Raw genomic sequence first — 23,027 nt, 5'->3', positions numbered from 1 at the left:
AATGCAAATAAAATGAATAATCAAATTGCAGTGAAACTTCATTTTCTACGTCAAATTAATATATATAGAAAGAGATCCAGCAGTAGACCTATATTAATTTCAGGTAGAAAATAAACTGTACTGCAATTTGCGTACGATAATATTATTGTTCGAATTTTTTATCTTGACGTCCCTCAAGTATTAATTTAATCTTCTTCTTCATCATCATCATCATCATCATCATCATCATCTGTTTACCCTGCAGGGTCATTGGTTTTCCCTCGGACTCAGCGAGGGATACCACCTCTACCGCCTTAAGGGCAGTTTCCTGGAGCTTGAGACTGACACAGATGTAGAATATATTGGAAGTGGAATGTCAGTGATACAACTGAAAAGGATGACCAGTACCTTGTCCAGGCAGCCTCACCTGCTATGCTGAACAGGAGCCTTGCTGGGGGATGGGAAGATTGGAAGGGATAGATAAGGATGAGGGAAGGAAATAGCCGTGGCCTTAAGTTAGAAGTGGGAAACCACGGAAAACCACTTCCAGGATGGTTGAGGTGGGAATCAAACCCACCTCTAATCAGTTGACCTCCCGAGGCTGAGTGGACCCCGTTCCAGCCCTCGTACCTCTTTTCAAATTTCGTGGCAGAGCTGGGAATCGACCCCGGGCCTCTAGGGGTGGCAGCTAATTACACTAACCGCTACACCACAGAGGCGGACATATTAATTTATTTTGTTCAAAAATCATAGCTGCGACGAGACTCAAATTCACGTCTACGTGGTTCGCAGACAAGTACGGTGACCACTTGGCCACCACTCCGTTCTGCTGTGGTGTAACTCCCAAGTATATATGCCTTGCATTGGAATTGGGGATTCATCAATTTTTCAGAAGTTATTTGGTTGCGGACCTGACATGTTTAAGTAAAATTTGTTTGCCTTTTAGTGTTCTACCACCTCCACTTTGTCCGAAGCAGATTCTGTGTAATGACATCTGACCTCTTTTTTTTTTTTCTTTCGAAAACAAAAGCGTGTTGACTTAACCCCTTATACACGAGTTACCGTTGAGTGTCTCCCCATAGGTACAATGAAGCTCGGTGAAATCAGTTGACCGCAGGGTCTGGTCTCTACTCGTTAGATATTATGCTTGAGACACTTTTCATGTAATTGTAGGCGACTATGTTCACGAGTGCAAGAAAAAGTGTGTAGAATCCTGCTGCCACAGCAGCATTAACAAGACATTACATTATTTTCCCCGCAATAAAATAATGCCAGAAAAACATGCAAAACACATCAATTATCACATTTTCCCGGTGATAAAAATATAAGAATAGGCTATATCGAATGTTGTGATAACAGTCCGTTCTTTCATTTTTTTAAGCACATTCGCATAATTTTAAATTTAAATGAAATGAAATAAAAACTTGCATTTATCATAACGCTTTTGTTCCTCATACTTAAACATGTTTACGTCTTACCCGTCTCCGCTAACCATAACCTATAATAATGTCAACCATGTGTCTGTGTGACAAAATACTATTTTAATACTCCACTAGGAGCGCTTTATGTAAAGAAACAAAGACGCTCACTACCAAACGTGTTCAGAAATCTCACTGAAATGTTGGAAATGTGTTCGTGAAACAGGGCACTTTTAAACAAAGTGTTAAATTAATAACAATTGTTAGTTAACATTTGTTATGTAAAATTTAATATGCAGTTGAAGAAACCGGGCTAAGTGTCAGTTTTATTATTATCGCTTTATTATTATTATTTATTATATTATCTCGATTGCGGCTACTATATGTACTAGCTTGGAACAATTTAATGCATAAAATCTCAGCAAATTTCTGCTTGTTCATAAAGCATACAGCCATGTTTTGGTCCACCACATACACTTCACCCATTTAACCACGCGTGCCAGAGGTTTTCGTTTTTTCACCTTTTCATTTCCTGTTAATTTTTTAAGCCCTTACCTACCAGGAAGTGAATAAAAGTGATTATTTTAAAAATTGGGTGTCAGAATTTATAATGTGAATGTAGTAAAACATGGAACTTAACTATTTAATAAAATTTGTAATTGTTAATCTCTTATTTACATTATATTTAACACATATTACGCTTAATAAATGTTTCTATATCTACAACACCCTTCCAGAAATACGAGTAATAACACAACTAAATAGCCTAATTCTTGTTAGACAAGAAGTTAATCACGTTTACGGTTGTTAGTTACTTATTCGATATTTTCAAAGGTGTGGAATGACAGAAGGCAGTTAAGACATGGACCAATACCTCGTGACACATTCAGTGCAGAGCTGATGTTTGCACCTGGGAGCCACCCCCCATTGTTGGTTGGGACAATGTAGTAATGCAGGCCATCGAGCCTCAAGCTGTCGGATAAGCTAAGAAGAAATTTCAGCAACTGTTCATTTTCACCTCGAAGTACTGAGTATACAAATAATATTTCCGTCGTGCCTGATATCGATGGACTTTCTTGAACATCTCCCTTTTGATCTTGAAACGGATAGTCATGCATTGAGTTGCGTACTGGCCAAACCAAGAAGAACCGGTCGTCTTGCACATTGGGCAGTACACATCTCAGCTTTTCAATTTGAAGCTTGTCACATTCGTGGCACTGAAAATGTTGTTGCTGACAGTCTCAGTAGGATGTTCTATCCTGGCAGTTCTGATCCTCAGTCAGTGCCTGCAGATCCTTCTCCTGAACAAGTTTCGGCCTTTTCTAATGTAGTTCTGACCAATTACCCTTTTCTTTTCAAAGATATTGGTAAACATCAGGAAGATGATCCTGAATTGAAGGCCATTATTGACAGGATTAAGTCTGGTGAACATGTCAGACCATATGTCCTAAAGAACGGTGTTCTGTGTTGTCCTAACTCGCGGTCATAGAGACCCCAAAATTGTTGTTCCAGCTAATTTGGTTCCCGCTCCTTTCAAATATTTCCATGAATCCCCTGTCGGTGGACACCTCGGTGTGTTCAAAACTAGAGAGAAAATCCGTAAACATTTCATTTGGAAGTCCATGGATGGTGAAATTTGCACCTTGGTCAAATCTTTTAAACTTGTAATATTAGTAAACCTGCTCCTAATACTCGCCTAGGTCTGTTATCTGAGCAAGCTTCTCGCCCAATGGAGAGATTGTTCATAGATTTCATTGGTCCTTTTCCGAGATCACGGACCAGCCATTGTTTCATAATTGTGTGTGTTGATGCTTTCTCGTGTTTTACATGGCTGTTCCCAACTAGTATGGTTAATGCTAATACTACTATTTCTTGCTTGAAACAGATCTTTGTTTCATTTGGACCCTGTCAATTTTTGGTAAGTGACAACGCTAGAGCTTGTACATCTGTGCAATTCTGTTTTGACTTATCTATTTCTCATGTAACTACTACACCTTATTATCCCAGACCTAATTATGCTGAAAGAGTCAATCAAAATTTAGGTTCTGCTCTTACTGCCTATTGTTCTTCTGACCACTCCAAGTGGGATTCATTACTTAATTGGTTATCATTTGCTTTCAATACTGCTGTTCATGAAAGTCATAAGCAAACTCCTGCTTCATTAACGCTAGCGTTCACCCCTAATTATTCACTTTCTAATCTGTGGTCCATTAACAATCTTCTGCCTGATGTTGCTAATCCAGAAATGATCCGTGCTGCTTGGCACTGTGCACGAAAAATTTGAAGGTTTATAACGCTAAAATTCAACGTAAATACAATCACAGGTGAAGATTGCAAAATCTGTCCCTGGGTGACCAGGTTTATGTAAAGACTCATCCCATTAACAGTGCTGCGGAACATGTCATTAGTAAGTTATCCCCCAGATTTCGAGGTCCCTGCACTATACTGAAATTCTTAACCCCTGTGTCATTGTTAGTCAGTAATCCTGAAAGAAATAGGGTCAGTCGTGTTCACTAGTCCCAAATAAAGATCCCCTAGTTATGAGATTATACTTTAGAAACTATTTAAGACATTTGGGTAGTTATAAGGTATTAGTTGTGAGCAAAATTCTAGTTAATATGCTCGTCAGCAATCTTTTTGGATCTTATAGTTAATAGTTTAATTAAGAGTTGCCTTAGCTATAATGAGAATGGTCATTTATGATCATGCTAGGTATAATTTAGTATGTCTTTTGGGTAGTTAAGATCTTCATATTCATAACTATGGATTCTGGTAAATTTTCTGGAATAAGGGTAAACGGTGGCAGAATTTTTAATTTTTCACCATTTTTTCCATTTGAAATTATTTATAGTGTTTGCGTCAGGAGGACGGAGGAGGCGGGGGGATGTAGTCCGAAGTCTGTGGGAGGGGATCTCCCAATGGAGGTCGTTGAGACACCAGTTAGGTGCCTCAAAGCTTTTGTCCACCAGGGTAGCTTTAGCTTTTGGAATTCCCTGTCTGCTGCGTATGAATTTATGTTTCAGTGGCTGGAGGGGGCTGCAATCTATATTTCTACCTGTCGTGCCTAGGGGAGAGGCACGTGGAATGCCTTGGGCTCTGCCGTTCTACACCGCAACCCAGTGGCCAGACATCCAGGTGACAAGTTTCCTACCTGATAACCTGACGTGCCTAGTTCAGAGGCACCTTCTACATTTTGGCGACTATCGGCCAATACCAGATGTCCAGATAACTACAGTTGCATATTTACCTGACAATACCTGACGTGCCTATTGGTGGGGCACATCATATGTTTTGGACATGTCATCCAGCAACGCAACGCAGCAGCCAGATGTCCTGATGTCCTGATAATGCCAGTCATGCTAGACTGTGCCCAATTTCGCTATTTTGTTGGTTCAAAGTATGGATGAAACGCATGACTACTTGCTTATGAACCCAGTTTGAAATGAATAAATATGGAGGCTGGTGGCATCGGCCAAGTCGTCAGTCACAAGGTCAGAAATAACTAGTGGTCAGCAGTAGCAACTTCTACCATGTAAAGTAAGACTTACACGAGATCTACTGAAATGTCACGAAGAAAACAATGGATGTTTTGTTAGTGGACATAAGAGTGGAAATTTTAAGAAATCATTTTACAGTGTTATTTTATTTTGTTTTTCAGTGGACATAAAATTGACATTTTAATTTTTTCAAAATCTAACGCAGAAACTGGACTGCTAATAAAGTGTAATAAAATTATTTTTATCGAGCTATGCTCGAATTTGAGGGCGGGGAGGATGCAGTGATTATAAAATATTTATCTGACCTTGGAATATTGTACTGGGGAGAAGATGGAATGACTGTGTGATCTTGTATGTTCATATGTTTATTTTTGATTAGTGTGATCTTGTAGGTTCATGTGTTTATTTGTTGGACTCTAAAAAGAAAATGACTGTGTTGGTAGTTTTTATGTTTTCTGTATGTAAAGACATTTAGGGTTATTTAATTACTCTGACACCACTTCTTCAAAACGATTTGGTTATTATAAAAATGTTATTAGGTCTCATGAACATCTAAAGGTAAGAAACTTTTGGGATAGGGTGTGGTACACGTGCCACATCTGGTAGGATGCTTCGAGGAATTTTCGGTTGCATCAGTTTGGAAATTTCTCGAAGCCACATGTGGTATTTTGTCAGCAGTTTTTTCTGGGCCTTCATTGGCCATAACAACACTATTTGCAATTGGTGAAAGTTAGAAATGCAGTGCGCTCATTGGTTGTTTCACGATTTCACCTTTTCCGGCAGCGGAGCTCTTAGCCAGAGCCAAGCGCATCCAGGCCGTCTTGTTGTTTGGACCGGTGAAAGGCAGAAGTTCTCTCCTCCAGGTGATGGGTCTCTTGGCCCCCCTATAAGTAAGCACTTGTCTATTTCTTTTTTGGGTAGTAATTTTCAAATGTTGTATTCAATTTTTCTTTAATTCCACTAATTTCGCTTCATCAGCACTGCCAATACCTACTCACTGCCTGGGTATGGTCCTAACCGCTTTCCATCTCTGTTCCTTAGTCATGTGGCCCAACCTGATTGTTACAGTTTGTTGTTTTCATGTGCTAAACGTGTATATGTTTTTGATATTGTTTGATCGCATCTGAAAACTTTTAGTCCACCACTTTACCTATTATTATTATTATTATTATTATTATTATTATTATTATTATAATGTTCCATTTTTGTTTGTGTACACCGGAAAGGTTACAAAAAATATGTACCACTACAGCACAGAGAAACTCTGGTGAGGAAATGGATGTTACAAATTGGTGGAAATGTCATGAACGTGACTACAACAAGCTGTTTAAATTAGTTTTAAAGTTATGTGAACCAGCCAAAAGTGCTTTGAGTGAAAGAGCATTCAGCAGTGCTGGGTTCATTTTAAATGAGAAGCATACTAGCCTGGATCCCGAAAACAAACGATTTGCTAGTTCTTCATAACATAAAATTCAGGTCAATTATTGCACTCCTCATATTGAAACATAGTATTGTACGATGTAAAATCAATTCACCAAATATTTTTATTTATAGTCAATGACCATCATTATGTAAGGCAGATCAAAATATTCTAAAAGGTTTTTGGTTTACATGCCTCTCTTCTTCGACTGGTGTAAGTTACTGTATATTTTCAAGAGGAAGAGTTGCCATAATCACGGTTGGTGACATTTCCCTTCGATTTGTGTAAAATATTGTACCTTTTGTAACATTTGTGTTTGTTCCTTCAATTCCAATTTTTTTATTTCATTTTCAGATTGTTAAATGAAGTGCTAATGCATTACTAAACCAACGAACATATGCTTTGAATGGTACCTTTTTATAAATACTGTACATGGTTCAACAATTTGTACTTGCCCCTTTATATTTTGTTTGATATTTTTTCTAGTTACGCAACAGATGGGCATTAGCATTTAACGAGCCAGTCCGTGAGCTTTCAGGCTTGTACCATACTGCATGCAGTCTCAGTCTTTCGGTTCCTGCACCAGTGAACTGAGCTTGAAAAGCTTGCCGCAGCGAAAGGTTGATCTGCTCCAAGCAAAAGACCATAAACACATATTTCTGATAAGCGTACGTGTGATGTCTGCACAAATTTGAGTTACAGAAAAATATTTTTCATCTCTTTAAAATATCACTTGAGAAATCAAAAAATCTGAGTAACAGAACTTGGAGTTAGAGAAATATATAATATTCCATCAGAAAAAAAAATCCTTCAAGATATCAAGTTCTCTAAACCCATGGGTAAATAGTGAAAATATTGAGCTTGATTAGTAGGTGGTGGTGGTATTATTATTATTATTATTATTATTATTATTATTATTATTATTATTATCATCATCATCATCATCATCATCATCATCTACTAGTTATGTACAACAGGTTGTTAGTACGAACTTTATTTTGTATAAATCGTGGTCGTATCATTTATTATTTGTGTGTTGTATGATCTGTCTTGTGTAACAGAACATGTGAGATTATGTCACAATACTTCTGCTGTATGTTTATTAATACAACTTTATTTAATGTAAGAATACGTAATTAATGGTATATAACATGATGCATAAATCCGATGTAATGTTGTGCAACACAAGGTAAGCATCTAGAACAACGCACCTTTGTCACTCGAGTTTCACAGAATGTTCTATTCATTTCTCCTTCTTCTTCTTCTTTTATGACCACATAGGATCACTTTAGTCAGTCCGTCGTTCAGGTCTCTTTGAAGGGATTGTTCGGGCTTTGCGGTCCTCCCAGTACTTCTTCAGACGCTCCGATCTTCGTGCCCTTTCCTCAGTTGAAAATGTGCGTGTTGTTGGTTTGTTTTGTGTAAGGGTAAAGCGGAGGTTTGTATTCTTGAGTTTTGTATTCAATTTTATCTTATTTTTGGTGTCTTCTGTTGTAAGGCCTATTTCCTTCAGATCCTCTTTTACTTCTCTGATCCATTTACATCCTGTTGTGGTATTTTTTGAGACGAGATTGTGTTGTACTAGTTGTTTCAGAAGTCTCGAGTCCTGCATCCTCATGATATGTCCAAAGAATCCCAGTCTCCTCTTACGCATAGTATCTGTAATGGGTTCTAGCTCTTTGTACACGACTTTGTTAGGTATTAACCGCCACTGTCCATCTTTCTGATATTTTTTGTTGATACAGGTTCTTCCAATCCTCCTTTCAATTTTCTGAAGTCTGTCAGTCTTTGATTGTTTATTCAGGTAAAAGAGTGTTTCTGCTGCATATGTAGCTTGCGGTTTTATAACTGTGTTGTAGTGTTTTATTTTTGTATTTATTGATAGACATTTCTTTTTGTAGATATCCCATGTTAATTTTTGTGCTTTAGCTAATCTATTTGTTCTTACTTGGATTGAGATTTTTTCATTTAAGTTATGTGTTATTACTTCTCCAAGATATTTAAACTGAGTTACTATTTTGATTTTATTACCATTTATGGTGACTTCTTTTAGCTGTGTTGGTTTTTGGGGCATAATTTCTGTTTTTTCAAATGATATTTTGAGGCCAATTTTATTTGCAATGTTTTGAAGTTCTGATATCTGGGTTTTTGCTTCTTTTATGTCCACTGCTAGTAATGCTAAATCGTCAGCAAAACCCAGGCAATTTGTTTTGATTTTTCGGCCAATCTTTATTTTGGGGGGACATTTTCTAAACCATTCCCTCATTACCATTTCTAGAGCACAGTTAAATAATAGTGGTGAGAGCCCATCTCCCTGCCGTAGTCCAGTTTTAATTTCAAATGTCTCTGATGTTTCCCCCCTAAACTTCACTTTTGACTTGGTATTGGTGAGAGTCAATTTTATCATGTTTATTAATTTGGGGTGTAGTCCAAGGTGTCTTAAAATTTTAAACAGAGATTCTCTATGGATGCAATCATAAGCTTTCTTGAAATCTACAAATGTTATCACCATATCTCTGTTTCTTCTCCTGTTATAGTCCATTATCAACTTAAGACTCATGATCTGATCAGGACAGCTCCTCCAGGGTCTGAAACCTCCTTGATATTCTCCTAGTTCTTTCTCAAGTTGTAAACTTATCCTATTAAGGATGATTATTGAAAATATTTTGTATGTTATGTCTAGGAGAGAGATTCCCCTGTAGTTATTAGGGTCGGTTTTGTCCCCTTTTTTGTGCAGAGGATGAATGAGGGCTGTTGTCCAGTGTTCTGGTAGTTCTTCTTTAATCCAGATAGAGACAAGTTGTTGATGGAGGGCAACTTTTGCTGAGGTTCCTGCATATTTCCAGATTTCCGCAAAGGTCTGATCTTCTCCTGGCGCTTTGTAGTTTTTTAATTTATTCAGAGCTTGGTAGACTTCCTTTATTGTGGGGGGATTGATGTTTTCTGGTGATGTTTTTATCGGGGTGTTGGTGTCCAAATGAAGGAGTTCTGTAGGTTCCTCACAATTTAAAAGCTTGTTGAAATGTTTAGCCAGAATTTCTGCATTGTCTTTATTGTTATGGGCCAGCTTACCATCTTCATCCTTCATCAGTAGGGTCGGGGGTTCATATTTTTGGAGCTGCTTTCTGAAGGTTTTGTAGTAGTCCCTTGATTTAGTTTTACTGAACTGTTCTTCAATTAACTGCAGGGTGTCCTTATGATGTTGTCTTTTTATTCTTCTTAAGACTTGGGTAGTTTCTTTTATCTGTTTTACTAGCTTTTGATAGGATATTTCTGTCTTTTGGGACTGATGTAATAGCCATGCCTGATGTCTTTTCTCCACTGTTTCATCACATTCACTGTTCCACCATTGGTGTTTTTTACGTGGTTTAATTGGAGCTAGGTCTTCTGCAATTTGTTTAAGGTTGTGTACTAAGTCTTCAAGTTTGTCTGTGATTTTTATTTTTTCAGTTGCTTTCTGGTAATTTTTGTTGTTGATTAGCTGGGTAGGATCTATTTTTCTTTTAGTTTTAAGGGCTTGCTTTTGTTGTCTCCTCTGGGGAGTGAGTTTAATTTTAATTTTAACTACGTAGTGATCTGAACCTGTCTCTATTCCTCGGAGGACTTTGACGTTATAGATCTCTTTGTGGTGGTATTTGTCCATGCAGACGTGGTCCAGTTGCCATTCTCCTTTAGTGTAGTCAGGGTGTTTCCATGTTTTGAGTTTTTGAGGTTTCCTCTTAAAACATGTAGATTTTGAGATTAAATTATGGTTTCTACACAGGTCAACTAGTCTCTCTCCATTTTTATTTGTTTTCTTGTGTGCTGGCCATTTTCCGATGATGTCACGGTATTTTCTTTCTCTGCCTAGTTGAGCGTTGAAGTCGCCTATTAATAATTTTATATGGTGTTTGGGGATGTTATCTATGGTCTGGTCCAATAGGTCCCAAAATTCTCCTGTTTCCTCCTGGTCTTTTGAGGAGTTGTTTTTATCATTAGTGGGAGCATGGGCATTTATTATAGTATAGATTTTATTAGATGCCTTTAAGGTGAGCGTTGAGAGTCGTGGAGACTGTGATCTGAATTCTTGAACTGAGTTTATTATTTTAAGGCTGACCAAAAATCCTGTTCCAAATTGTGGGACATTCTTCATCACTCTCTTCCCGGGTATACCTTTATAAAGTCTGTACCCTTGAGATTCCAAGGCATCCTGGTCAGTGTTTCTAATTTCCTGTAATCCCATGATAAGAATTTTGTGTTGGTCCATTATGTCGGTGATCACTTTTAGTTTACCGGTTTGCATGAGTGAGTTTATGTTGTGTGTAGAGAAGTATGTTATCTGCTTTGGTTTGATTCTTGATTTTGTCTCATTCGTGTATGTAGTACTGGGGTACTTCCGTGCCTCCGACTTCACGGTATCTCTCAGGCAAAGTATATAAAAGGGCGGTCTTAGGTTGTTGAGTTGAGTTGTTAGCGAGATTTCTGTAGAACACTTTTCCGCCTTGTCAATACTTTACATCTATATATATAAAATAAGAGTTTTGTCTGTACATTGCTCAGAATTTGAAAAGAATGGCATTTCTGCATCGGTCATGTCCACAGTAACCTGGAAATGCACTTTTTACTTTTCCGTAATTTCTGTCTGTCTGTCTGTATGTATGTACACGCATCACTAGAAAACAGCCAAAGAGAATTTAATGAAAATCGGTATGCAAAGTCGGGGAGTAAGTCGCTACAATCTAGGCCATAAATAATTTTATTCACGCTGATAGAAATGGTAGTTTAGGGGAAGGCCTAAAATTTAATTTTCAAATATTTATGTTTTTAGTAGTCTTCATAAAAATTGGAATGCAAAGTCTAGGAATACGTTGCTACAATCTAGCCTATGAATAATTTTATTTACGCTGAGTGAAATGATAGTTTAGGGGAAGGCCTAAATGTAATTCTCAAATATTCATATTATTAATTCTCGTATCGATAAATACTACATGACCAAAGTTATAGAGAATTAAATTTCCGACCATTTATGTCTTATACATTTTTACCGTACCGGCTATGATAACACAGATATTCATGAATTTGTATTTTTGTTGCTAAGTCTATATCAATGCCGAGCCATGAGAAAATGGGTCAACAGAATCTAATGGAAATCGGTATATAGAGTAGGGGAATAAGAAACTACAGTCTAAGTTCTAAACAATTTTATTCATCCTGGATGAAATTGTATCTTAGGGGAAGGCGCCTAAAATGTAATTTTTAAATACCAATGTTATTGGTCCTATCGAAACGTACTATATAAAAAAGTTATAGAGAATACAATTTCTGATCATTTACCTTTTTATTCAGTTTTACCATACCGACTATGATAAGAGTGGTATTTCAGAGTCGGAAGAAAACGAAATGTGAATGCGTATAATATCAAAAGTGCACAACATTGATCAACAATAACATTACATTGACCATTGTTTGTTGTGATGTTCTTTGTCTCTTATGCTGCCTCTCAACTCCGATAGATGGGATTACTGCTGCGTACCGAGTATAACAGCCTGACTGAATATTGACGGGAAATAGCCGGGGAGTCAGAAAACTTTCTTCTTTAGCATGCCATTCCTCTGGTTCACACATTTTGATACAGCTAGTACGTAACACACTGGATCATCATAGTATTTCAGCTATTCGATCCCTACTCTGACGCGCTGTTTGAATGAGCAGTGTGCATACTTTAGGCAAAGCCTCACTTAGTGGTAGTAGTAGTATGGCCTGGTCTAGAATAACAATTTAGGCCTTTTCCAAATTATAGCACCACAATATTCACTAAATAACTCAAAATTCAACTCTAAAAAGAGCCGTTTCTTTCTCTTCACTTTTATTAAATTCTACATTCAATTTATTCCAAACTAGCAGTGAAGAGGGGGTTTCTCTTCTGGCTTGGAGGAAAAAATTGCCTTCAAGTCAGATAGATTTTTCCGCCGCCAGTGTAGTGAATTGATATTTTCCGACTCATCGGGTACTCCTAGGAAACAGAAGAGTAACTGGGCATAGTTTCTGCCCTGGGAGTCTCCACTATTCGACCCTCTACCCGCCGAAGAAAGCCGAAGAGTGTTCACGGATCATGGCTGTCTGCGGTTTGTTCATTCCAGGTCTGTAACTTTGGACTGTTAGATAGGCAGCATAGTCCTGTTCATTAAAAGTGAGAAAATGTGTGATGTTTAATTTGAATGAGTATTTCGTAATATGAAAGCATTGCTTTTAATCGCGTCATTCCTATTGACATCATTGTATGTTCATTTCAGTTGGGAAAACCACTAAGACAGTCTTTCTGAGGATGTAAAAAGGCATTATAATGAAAACATCCCAACCTGATTGTGACTGATGGTATGAAATTGGGTCTACCATTACAGTGAAAATTCCCTCAGTCTTCATATGAGAAAAGATGTTTGGTGACCTCCCGCCGCGTTTCTAGGGTAACGTTACGAGCTAAGACAATCTTGCTCACAACATGTACACTACCTAACCTAGAATTCTGTATACAACGTAGAATTCCGTAGCGAAGCACGGGTACATCAGCTAGTATATCTATATATATAAAATAAGAGTTTTGTCTGTACATTGCTCAGAATTTGAAAAAAATGGTATTTCTGTACCGTTCAAGTCCACAGTAACAAGGAAACGCACTGTTTCCTTTTCCGTAATTTCTGTCTGTCTGTATGTATGTATGTACACGCATCACTTGAAAACGGCTGAAGAGAATTTAATGAAAATCGGTATGTAAAGTCAGGGGACGAGCCACTACAATCTAGGCTATACATCATTTTATTCACGCTGAGTGAAATGGTGGTTTAGGGGAAGGCCTAAAATTCAATTCTCAAATATTTACATTTTAAGTGGTCCTGTCGATAAATACTATATAACTAAAGTTACATAGAATTAAATTTCCGATCATTTATGTCTTATACAATTTTACCGTACCGGCTATGATAACACTGATATTCACGAATTTCGATTTTTGTTGCCAAGTCCACATCAACGCCGAGCCACGAGAAAATGGGTGAAAAGAATTGAATGAAAATCGGTAGAACGAGTCGGGGAAGAAAAAAATTTAGTCTAAGCTATAAACAATTTTACTGAACCTGGGTGAAATGGTAGTTTAGGGGTAGGCGCCTAAAATTTAATATTTAAATACCTTCGTTATTGCTGCTATAAAAAAGTACTACATAACAAAAGTTATAGAGAATACAAAATCTCCGATCATTTATGTTTTATTCGGTTTTACCGTACCGACTGTGATAAGAGTAGTATTTCAGAGGCGGAAGAAAACTAAATGCGAAGGCCTACAATATGGAAAGCACATAACATTGATCAACAATAACATTACATTGACCATTGTTTGTTGTGATGTTCTTTGCCTCTTATCGTGCCCTCAACTCTGATAGATGGGATTACCGTTGCGTACCAAGTATAACAGCCTGACTCAATATTGGCGGGAAAGAGCTGGGGAGTTAAAAAACTGTGTTCTTTAGCATGCCATTCCTCTGGTTCATATATTGGCTGATACTGCTGAACGTAACACACTGGTTCATCAGTATTCCAGCTATTCACTCTCTACTCTGATGCGCTGTTTTGAATGAGCAGTGTGCAGATTTGGCAGAGGCTCACTTAGTAATAGTAGCATGACCTGGTCTAGAATTACAATTTAAACCTATTCCAAATTACAGCACTGAAAAGAGATGTTCCTTAAGAAAAGCGTCTTCCGCTTCACTTTTATTAAATTCTACATTCATTTTGTTCGAAATTAGCAGTGAAGAGGGGTTTTCTCCTCTGGCTTGGAGGAAAAATTTGCCTCCAAGTCAGATAGATTTTTCCGCCACCAGTGTAGTGAAATGAGATTTTCCGACTCATTGGGTACTTCTAGGAAAGAGATTAGTAAAAGGGCATAGATTTGTCCTCCTGGGACTACCCGCTATTCGACAACCCCCCCCCGACGAAAAAAGACTAAGAGTGTTCACGGATCAAGGCTGTGCGGCTTGGCCATTCTAGCTCCGGAACTTTGGACTGTTAGATCGGCAGCGTAGTACTGAATGTACAATATAACTATTTATAATAGTTTATTTAAATCCGCCTTGATCAATACACTCATTAAATGAAAGAAACATTATTTATTAAACCATACATGTACATTCAGACCAGTCAATACGGACCAAACACAATATTAACCTATCATGGTTAAGTTTATTAACAGCGTAGTACTGTTCGTTAAAAGTGAGAAAATGTGTTGTTTTTCATTTGATCGAGTATTTCATATTGCTTTTAATCGCGCCATTACTACTGACGTCATTGTAATGACCTATGTTCATTTCACTTGGGAAAACCACTAAAGCAGAATTTCTGAGATTGTAAAAAAGCAGGTGAAGAGCAAGTGTCTTCCATTATAATGAAAACTCCCCAACCTGATTGTGACAGAGTAGGCAAGCAGACCTACCATCACAATGAAAATTCCCTAAACCAGTCTTCATATGAGAAAAGACGTTTGGTAACTTCCCCGTCGCGTTTCTAGGGTAACGTTGCTATGCAATATAATACAATCTTGCTCACAAGGTGTACACTACTTAACATAGAATTCTGTATACAATGTAGAATTCCGTAGCGAAGCACGGGTACATCAGCTAGTTTTATTATAATTATCTACCGTACATGTTTCGAGAGCTACTGCTCTCTTCTTCAGCGGTGCCAAAACATCAAACTAAATCCTTGAACTTGATACATTTGTAAAATACAGTCATCAACAAAATAAATTATACATAAATCTTGAAATCTTTAAAATATTTATTTTGTGTCTAAACTGTTCACTTACATTTACTATGTCATTTAGTAAAAACTCTAAAAATATTTTAATTTTCAAATCATAAAAGAAATATTTCAACAATTTCAAGATTTATGTATAATTTGTTTTGTTGATGACTATTGTACAAATGCATCAAGTCCAAGGATTTAGTTTGATGTTCTGGCACCGCTGAAGAAGACAGCAGTAGCTCTCGAAACATGTACGGTAGATAATTATAATAAAATGTAAAGTATTGACCAGGCGGAAGTGTTCCATAGAAATTGAATACAAGTCAATACAGACAAGACTGAACCAACATGGTTAAAATAATTCTTGTTGCTGAGAGACTTTAGTCAAGTTAAGTATGTGAACTCATGTTGTGGTTTTGTCGTTGAAGTGGTTACGTTGTGTTGGTAGCAAGTGTTCCGTAGTTGGTTGACAGAGTTCAAGATGGTGGTTCATTTGATGTGCAACTATTAATGTGTATATAATTCTTAAATAAAACAGTGTACACTTTGACAGCAACTTGTGTGTGCATCTTTATGAATATGACATGCTGAATTACAATAGCCACAATGCCTGAGTCAAGAGGCAAAACGAATAAGAGTAAAATGTTAGTTTGGCATTGCTGCAGCAGTGGATGCAACAAAGTAACATTATAATCAAACGTCGCTTAAGTCGCAGCATACAACACAAAACTTAGGAAACCCTTTCATTTAGTGCCTTTGTCGTCCAACCCATGCTTTGCTTAATAAAATTCCGTAGTTCGAAGTACGAGAAAACAAGCAAAAGGTCAGAAGATTTGTGGTTGCTTATGGCAAACAGAGTGCTGGTGCTATTCCAGAAGACCTGTTATTTAAAGGATTTCTGAAGTTAGGAACACTGGTTTTCTTGTTATGGACCTTATCATACCATATTCTCAGTTTTCAACACAATTTTGATGGATGTGTATATATTATCAACAGTTCCAAAATAAATGAAATTTTATTTTTACAAGAAATGCCTTGTATGGATTCTGAAAGCTCAAAAGAACACTTTTCACGTCTAAATCAAAATTACCACAACATACAAATATAATTTCTTAACTTCCATCATTACTAATATTCTGCAGCTCTGGCACAACTTGACAATCGTCATAGCTGTTATCTATCACACATCCCTTTAATTTTTTTTTTTTTTTTTTGCTATTTATCTTAAGTTGCACAGCACAGACAGGTTTTATGGAGACAGTGGGACAAGACAAAGCTAGGAGTGTAAAAGATGCAACAATGGCCTTAATTAATGTACAGCCCCAACATTTGCTTGCTGTGAGAATGGGAAACCACAGGCAACCGTCTTCAGGGTAGCCAATAGTGGGATTTGAACGTGTTACCTCCTGAATACAAGCTCACAGCTTCATGACCCAAACTGTGTAGCCAACTTGCTTGGTATTGAACTATCACTTGGCACATTACCACTTCCAATGTCCACATTTACAGATTCTGAACCCAAATCTGCCACTAAAAGCAGAATTAATAGATCTGTAGGTTTTGGTAAAGTAATTTATTAAAGTTCATTGTAGCACTTTGTACTACTTTGGTTAATGCTGCTACAATACTTTGGTATTTGGTATTCTCTGATGAGAAGAATCTGAATAAAGATATCTTCCTCTCTAATCTGTAAGCAATAAGCATTTTTTATTTGAAATATTTGAACCAAGAGTGATAGATATGAAAGTAAATACAGGTCTACCCAACGAGTACCCACGAACTACGGTGATTATTATTATAAGGGGCTAAACAATGGGATTATCAGATATAAGAAAAGAATTATGAACCTAATGTTACAATCACTCAAAATCACCATAAAACAAGGTAGCAACACCATATTAAACTCTTATGACTGTACCATACCATGGACGGAAAAACTACCCAGGGCGTTAACTCCCATTTCCTGTCTTAAATTGCCGAATAAGCTCAAGTGGGTAGAGAGTGGGTTAGGCTGCTGAAGGGTAAAATAAGTCTAAATCAAGACATACTACCAAGTATAATGACAGGAATAATGGAGGCATGTTGAATGAGAAATACAGTTAAGGGGTAAGATGGATTTATTATACTAAAAATATAATGATCCATGACTAAATATCAAATCAATAAAAAATTAAAACTTGGCCTCAAAATGGCCCCAAAGAAATGTGTCACGCACATCGCAAAGAAAATAATATAAACCAACAAATCTATGTAAATAAATACAAATTTGGGCAACAACCCAATACAAGACATAAAACATTAAAAGATACGTCACTGAGTTTGAGAGTTCATAAGGTATGTGTAAGTGCGTCTGTTAAGTACCGATGTCAAGTAGTCTATAGACTGCGATATATACCATCTAAGCATTAATTTGTGATATACGAAAATACTAGTGATACACTGACTATCCTATATTTACATCCATCATATACGGGCACAACAATATAACACACATTGGCACAGGGTTAGTCACTATTCCAAAAGGCACAGTCAAAAAAAATTTTGGAACCAACAATCAAACAGTTTTTGAGCTATATCCCATTTTAAACAACAAGATATACATATCACAACACACAGCAATAACACAATCCTGAAAATAAAACAAGTACATAACATGACAAAATAATCAAGGCATCGGGTAACAATCCCGCACCGGGCGAGTTGGCCGCGCGTGTAGAGGCGCGTGACTGTGAGCTTGCATCCGGGAGATAGTAGGTTCGAATCCCACTGTCGGCAGCCCTGAAGATGGATTTCCGTGGTTTCCCATTTTCACACCAGGCAAATGCTGGGGCTGTACCTTAAGGCCACGGCCGATTCCTTCCAACTCCTAGGCCTATCCTATCCCATCGTCGCCATAAGACCTATCTGTGTCGGTGCAACGTAAAGCCCCTAGCAAAAAAAAAAAAAAAATCCCGTATTCCTACAGCTGCATATGATTGCGTCTCAAGGCACACAACTGTCATTTTTCACGCCACATCCTTGCTTGTCAGCTGTCAACGATAAAAATGGATCGATACTCTAGGCTTGGTATGCTGTTTGGTGAAAGTTTTCAGCGGGACAAACACTTTCACTATCTCAGGGCTAACGGGACATCAGCTAACTGCATTCTTCACTCGATGAGCAATTCATTCATCGGCCTCCTGTGGGCTTCCTTTTACACAGCGGGGAGACAAGTAGCTCTCTCAAATAATCAATAGTTTCACCGGCCTGGCATATCTCTAACGACTTTGGCCACAGTCACAATCTAAAAATATCTTCTCTTTTATTAATTCACGGCTCTCTCTGGCCTCACACATACAAGCCAGCTTTAACATATCGTGCTAAGACACGCGCCCTTCAATTCACATCCATTGGTTCAATTCCCTGTTTGCCTTCTCCCCAAACAAGCCTCCAAATCCATTTAAATGATCCTATATTAAAACAATGGCGTACATGCAACACTGGGCATCTCGTAAACACTGAAAATAAGTCTAAATCATGCAGAAATGACACCGTCACTGATTCTATTTAACCAAATAACATGAAATTTATTCCAATGCAGTGGGCGTATAGCTTGTGAGTTATTTGAAGAAAACAAGCTCAAAATCCTATCACTCATAACATAGAGAAATAATATTCACATCACAACAAACCAACCAGAAAAAATACACCATAAACCTAATGTTCCCTTGTTTCCCATCTACCTGATTATTTACAGATAAGACTAAGCATGCATACCAACCCTGTCCAAATTTACATTTTATCATAAATCAAATCAAGCAATTGCCGATGTGGCTGATATTTACCTTTAATTAAAATATATTATGCCTCACTAGAACTTTACGTATATCAAAAATCATGCATTAATAAGACATCATGGCACGTAACTTTCAGCAGCTTACATGGCATTAGCCAATGGATTACATATCTGTTGTGTCTCTACTTCTTAACCCATCATGTTCACAGATATTACACGCAGATAGGTCCTGGTTTCAGCTCCTGACGTAGACATCTTCTCGGTTTCGTTCCTGGTGATATCTGCAAGATATGAGGTATTTGAGTTCATTCTTCACCACTTAGCATGTTTGATCCCACAGTATTGAACCAAATACCGGCTACACTTGACTTAGCCATCGTACGAAATATATTTTAGCAAATCGTACATAGTAAGACACAAAGCATCTTAGAGGTTCGACACTAGTCCTTGATGTATAGACAATAATAAAATAAATAATAATAATACAATAATAAAATAGTCCTTGACGGCGGCTCGAAATCATTCGGAACGCACTTGTACAGTTTATAGTTTGCGATCGCGTACCGACCGATTATAATAATAATAATAATAATAATAATAATAATAATAATAATAATAATAATAATCATTGGTCACGCTTGTTACTTTCAATCTGGGAGTATTTGAATTATCAGTTTACATAATATATCAGCGTAATTAACGCCAACCCGCACTTGGCAAAGGAAAGTATATAGTTTAGACCAAAATCGTAGTATTAATTATTCAAAACTCCACTGTTTCTCGCATACAAATTCACACAAAGGAAAAACACTACTCGTGGCAACCGTACCGCATCACGTACACCTCTGTCAAAGTCCAGCTGAAGAATGGGGATGCTTTCACCTCGCAGTGAGCTTAAGTAACCAACAGCAAGTTCGTTTTCACTCAACAGTGGACAACAACTCTGTCCCTAAGTTCTGGTTCTATCAGACCTGTGGATTAGCAGCTAATAACGGATTTTACAGAATAAATATAGACAATCTCAGCACTGTAAAATCGAAGTTGGCCAATCTGATATCCTTGTTCTGGGGTTCCCTTCATCGAAATCTGTCATGCCCCGAGCTCGTCATTGGCTATGTTTGAAATGTGGAGTGAGGTTCCCTCACTTGAATCTGCTGGCGACGGCTTGTTTTAAAAATTTGAAGCGGTTTGCACCGAATGGAAAAGTACCGGAGAATCTCACCCCATCATACATTTCCAACGGACTATCGGCCTCGCCTTCAGCTCTTTGCATTTGAAATATAAGAATACTGTCCATGTTGTATAAATGAATAAATACAGAATTGAGGCATCTATGGAATGTCTCAATAACAGTGATAGGTTAGAAAAGGTAATGCTTCCCAGTGATTAGGATTAAGGTATCTCTGATGATAAACTGATTTTTACAATGAACATATAAAACATGTAACTTACCGTACATTTGGATCACCACCATGCTGAAGAAATAATTTTACTACAGCTTCAGAGAAATTAGGGTTCTCATTTCCAATAACAAAATGAAATGGTGAGAAGCCATGCTGGGGAAGTAAAGTATTTGGATCTGCATCTCTGTCTTGTAAAACTGTTATCAAGTGCCTGAAACACATTTGTGTCACATATCAATTTAAATATTTTAAAAATCATGTGAGAGGAATCTATTTTATAAAGACACAATTACAATCCACTGCACAGAAATACAAAAAACTAAACAAAAACAAAACATCATTTTCCAAATCAGTAGTATATGAACTCAAATGCAGAGAGCCAAACTATGCTGCCACATATATTGGCCAAATAAAACTTAATTTGACAATCAAGGCAGACTATGCAGTGGCTGGCAGTAATGCTGGTGATGATCGAGTATCCTGAAATGTTGAAAGTGCAAGAATATTAAGGAGATTTGAGGAAGCTCAATATTGAGAAAGTTAGCAGCTCTGCTAAAGAACATTGCCCAAGATATGCCAATAGTGAGAAACAATAATTGGAACCTATATGCAGCAATGGGAACGGGGCCAGCAGCGAGCAAAGTAATAGCACTGATGAATTATTTAAGCTCATGATGAGGAAGCTCCTAGAAGCTGGAAGCAGACAGAGAAAGGACCAGGCACCAGAATGATCTGGAAGTGGGAGCTACTAGAATTCTCGATGAGCCTTTATAAAGAGCGCAACTGCCTCATGTCAAAGAGTCTTGAGTCAGTCTTGTGTATTAACACAATGCAGACCGGTCCCGAGAAAACTCGTGTTTGCCTGGCTGAGCATTGCGAACCGGTCCCGAGTTATCTCGTGTTAGCAGCAGATTGAAGTTTAGTGCTATCTTTTGAGATATACCGGAACTATCTGGAGGTCAAGGGTGATAGAATTCTGTTACGTATGATTTTACACAATCGATAGTCTCATTTCTTTTCGATTATTCTTCATATCATAGATTTTCTTTGCATTTCCTGACAACATGTTTACAATGTTCGAAGAGCCATGCACGATGGCAGCACCCAGGGATCGCACGTGTTTAGACAAGGATGAAATTATTCGTGAATTATGTGCTGATACAGGCTCTAAATATCCAAGTAATACTGAATATTTAGAGTTCGATGATGAAATATCTTCTAACAGAAATGTTTCAAGTGATGAGAGGATACAGCCTTATCTTCAAGGTGTGGAACTCACGTAGCGCACAAGTCTAATAATTGTGTTACGGGTGTAAATATTCTAAATATTGTAAATAATGTAGTGTTTTTTTGACAACTGGGTTATGGACAACAGTGAACCTAGGCTATAGGATTTTGAAGGTGCTCCTGGTATAAAAGGTATGGCCTAATGAATCTGGAAACATAGTACAAGTAGCAGGACTTAATTTGGTGAGGAGTTTTTTCAGTATGTAGCTGAGCAGACAAACTTACACTATGAGCAGAATTCACATTCTCATAACGTATCCCCTAAAATACTAAAGTGGACTAATGTCACTAGCAGGGAAATAAAAAAAATATTGCTCTGGGTATATTGATAGGGCAGGTGAAGAAATCGTGTGTGAAAGATTACTGACCAGCCGATCCCGTAATAGAAAACCCCATATTTCCGAAAACTATGAGCCGAAAGAGATTTCAACAAATACTTACTTACCTGCATTTCAACAACTATTCAGGAAGGCAAAAAAAAAAAAAAAACCACAGTAGTCCTTCAAAAGCTAGTGAAGTTCTGACAGTTTATTTGAATGCATGCACTCCAGCTTGGAGGTAGTTAGAAAGTGGCCGGGAACAGGGCTGCGCATGGGGTGAAGGGCACCCGGTCTGCAATGTGTTAACGTATGGAGAAAAGTATTTTTAATACGTTTATGTATAGATTTCACTTATTGTTAGTGTTCAAATGAACTCCAAATAGATTTCATATACACTATAAAATATGGTATATCATACTGCAAGTCCAATTCGTCAAAGAAAGGTGTACATTGGAGTTTTCAATCGTTTCCTGCTGATCCAGTTTTAAAGGAGAAGTGGAGAATTACTATATCCAGACAGGGGGGCAAATTAGGTTTCCTTTCGTCGCCTGGGACGTCATCCAAAGTCTGTAATTTACATTTTAAATAGTGAGACTTCAGTTTATAGGCTACAGATTCATTAGATCACTTCACGGCCTCTGACGTCCACAACAAAATACACTTAAGAATTATGTTGGCGTTTTGAATGGAGAAACGGGATAAGATCCCGCATTAAAGAAAGGCTCCATTACGCAGCCATGAATTTGACATGTGTGGAGGAAAGGTTGGAATCCCTTATCATAGATGAAATGGCTATCAAACCCAGAGTACACTATAATCCTAATCTTGACCAACAATAGTTTTGGAATTACTTGATGAGGCACTCGAAGGTTGGCTAACTAATCAATTTGCGATTAGTGTATTTTCTTTCAGATGTACTATTTTCAGTAGGCCTAAAATATCTGCAAGTTTTTTTATATTATCTTAGACGCTATTGATATTAACAATGACACCATGCCTTTTCAGAGAAACCTGTCACTTTGGAGTTGTCTTCCTTGCCCATAATAGGTAGTTATCTCATTCGAGTTGCAGAAGAAAATTCCAATTGTGAATAATGCTTGGGGTAGATATCCTCTGCCACTACTGACAGTCCACTATACCGATCTCGATAGCTGCAGTC

General features: G+C 37.6%; 1 protein-coding gene across 2 annotated transcripts in view; it reads right to left on the bottom strand.

Moving 5' to 3' along the window:
- LOC136871939 (ankyrin repeat and LEM domain-containing protein 1) overlaps positions 1 to 23,027 on the bottom strand; it is a 213,125-nt gene that overhangs the window by 166,498 nt on the left and 23,600 nt on the right. The window contains exon 2 of one of the 2 annotated variants that reach the window (XM_067145681.2): positions 20,311 to 20,472. In XM_067145681.2, coding sequence (XP_067001782.2) covers positions 20,311 to 20,472 — 162 coding nt within the window. Of the gene's footprint in view, positions 1 to 20,310; positions 20,473 to 23,027 lie in introns of those variants that run through there. The other variant, XM_067145683.2, reaches the window with a different exon arrangement.

The sequence above is a fragment of the Anabrus simplex genome, chromosome 4 (genome assembly GCF_040414725.1).
Source record: "Anabrus simplex isolate iqAnaSimp1 chromosome 4, ASM4041472v1, whole genome shotgun sequence".
Classification (NCBI taxonomy): domain Eukaryota; kingdom Metazoa; phylum Arthropoda; class Insecta; order Orthoptera; family Tettigoniidae; genus Anabrus; species Anabrus simplex.
This window is presented reverse-complemented; position numbering and strand designations above follow the sequence as displayed.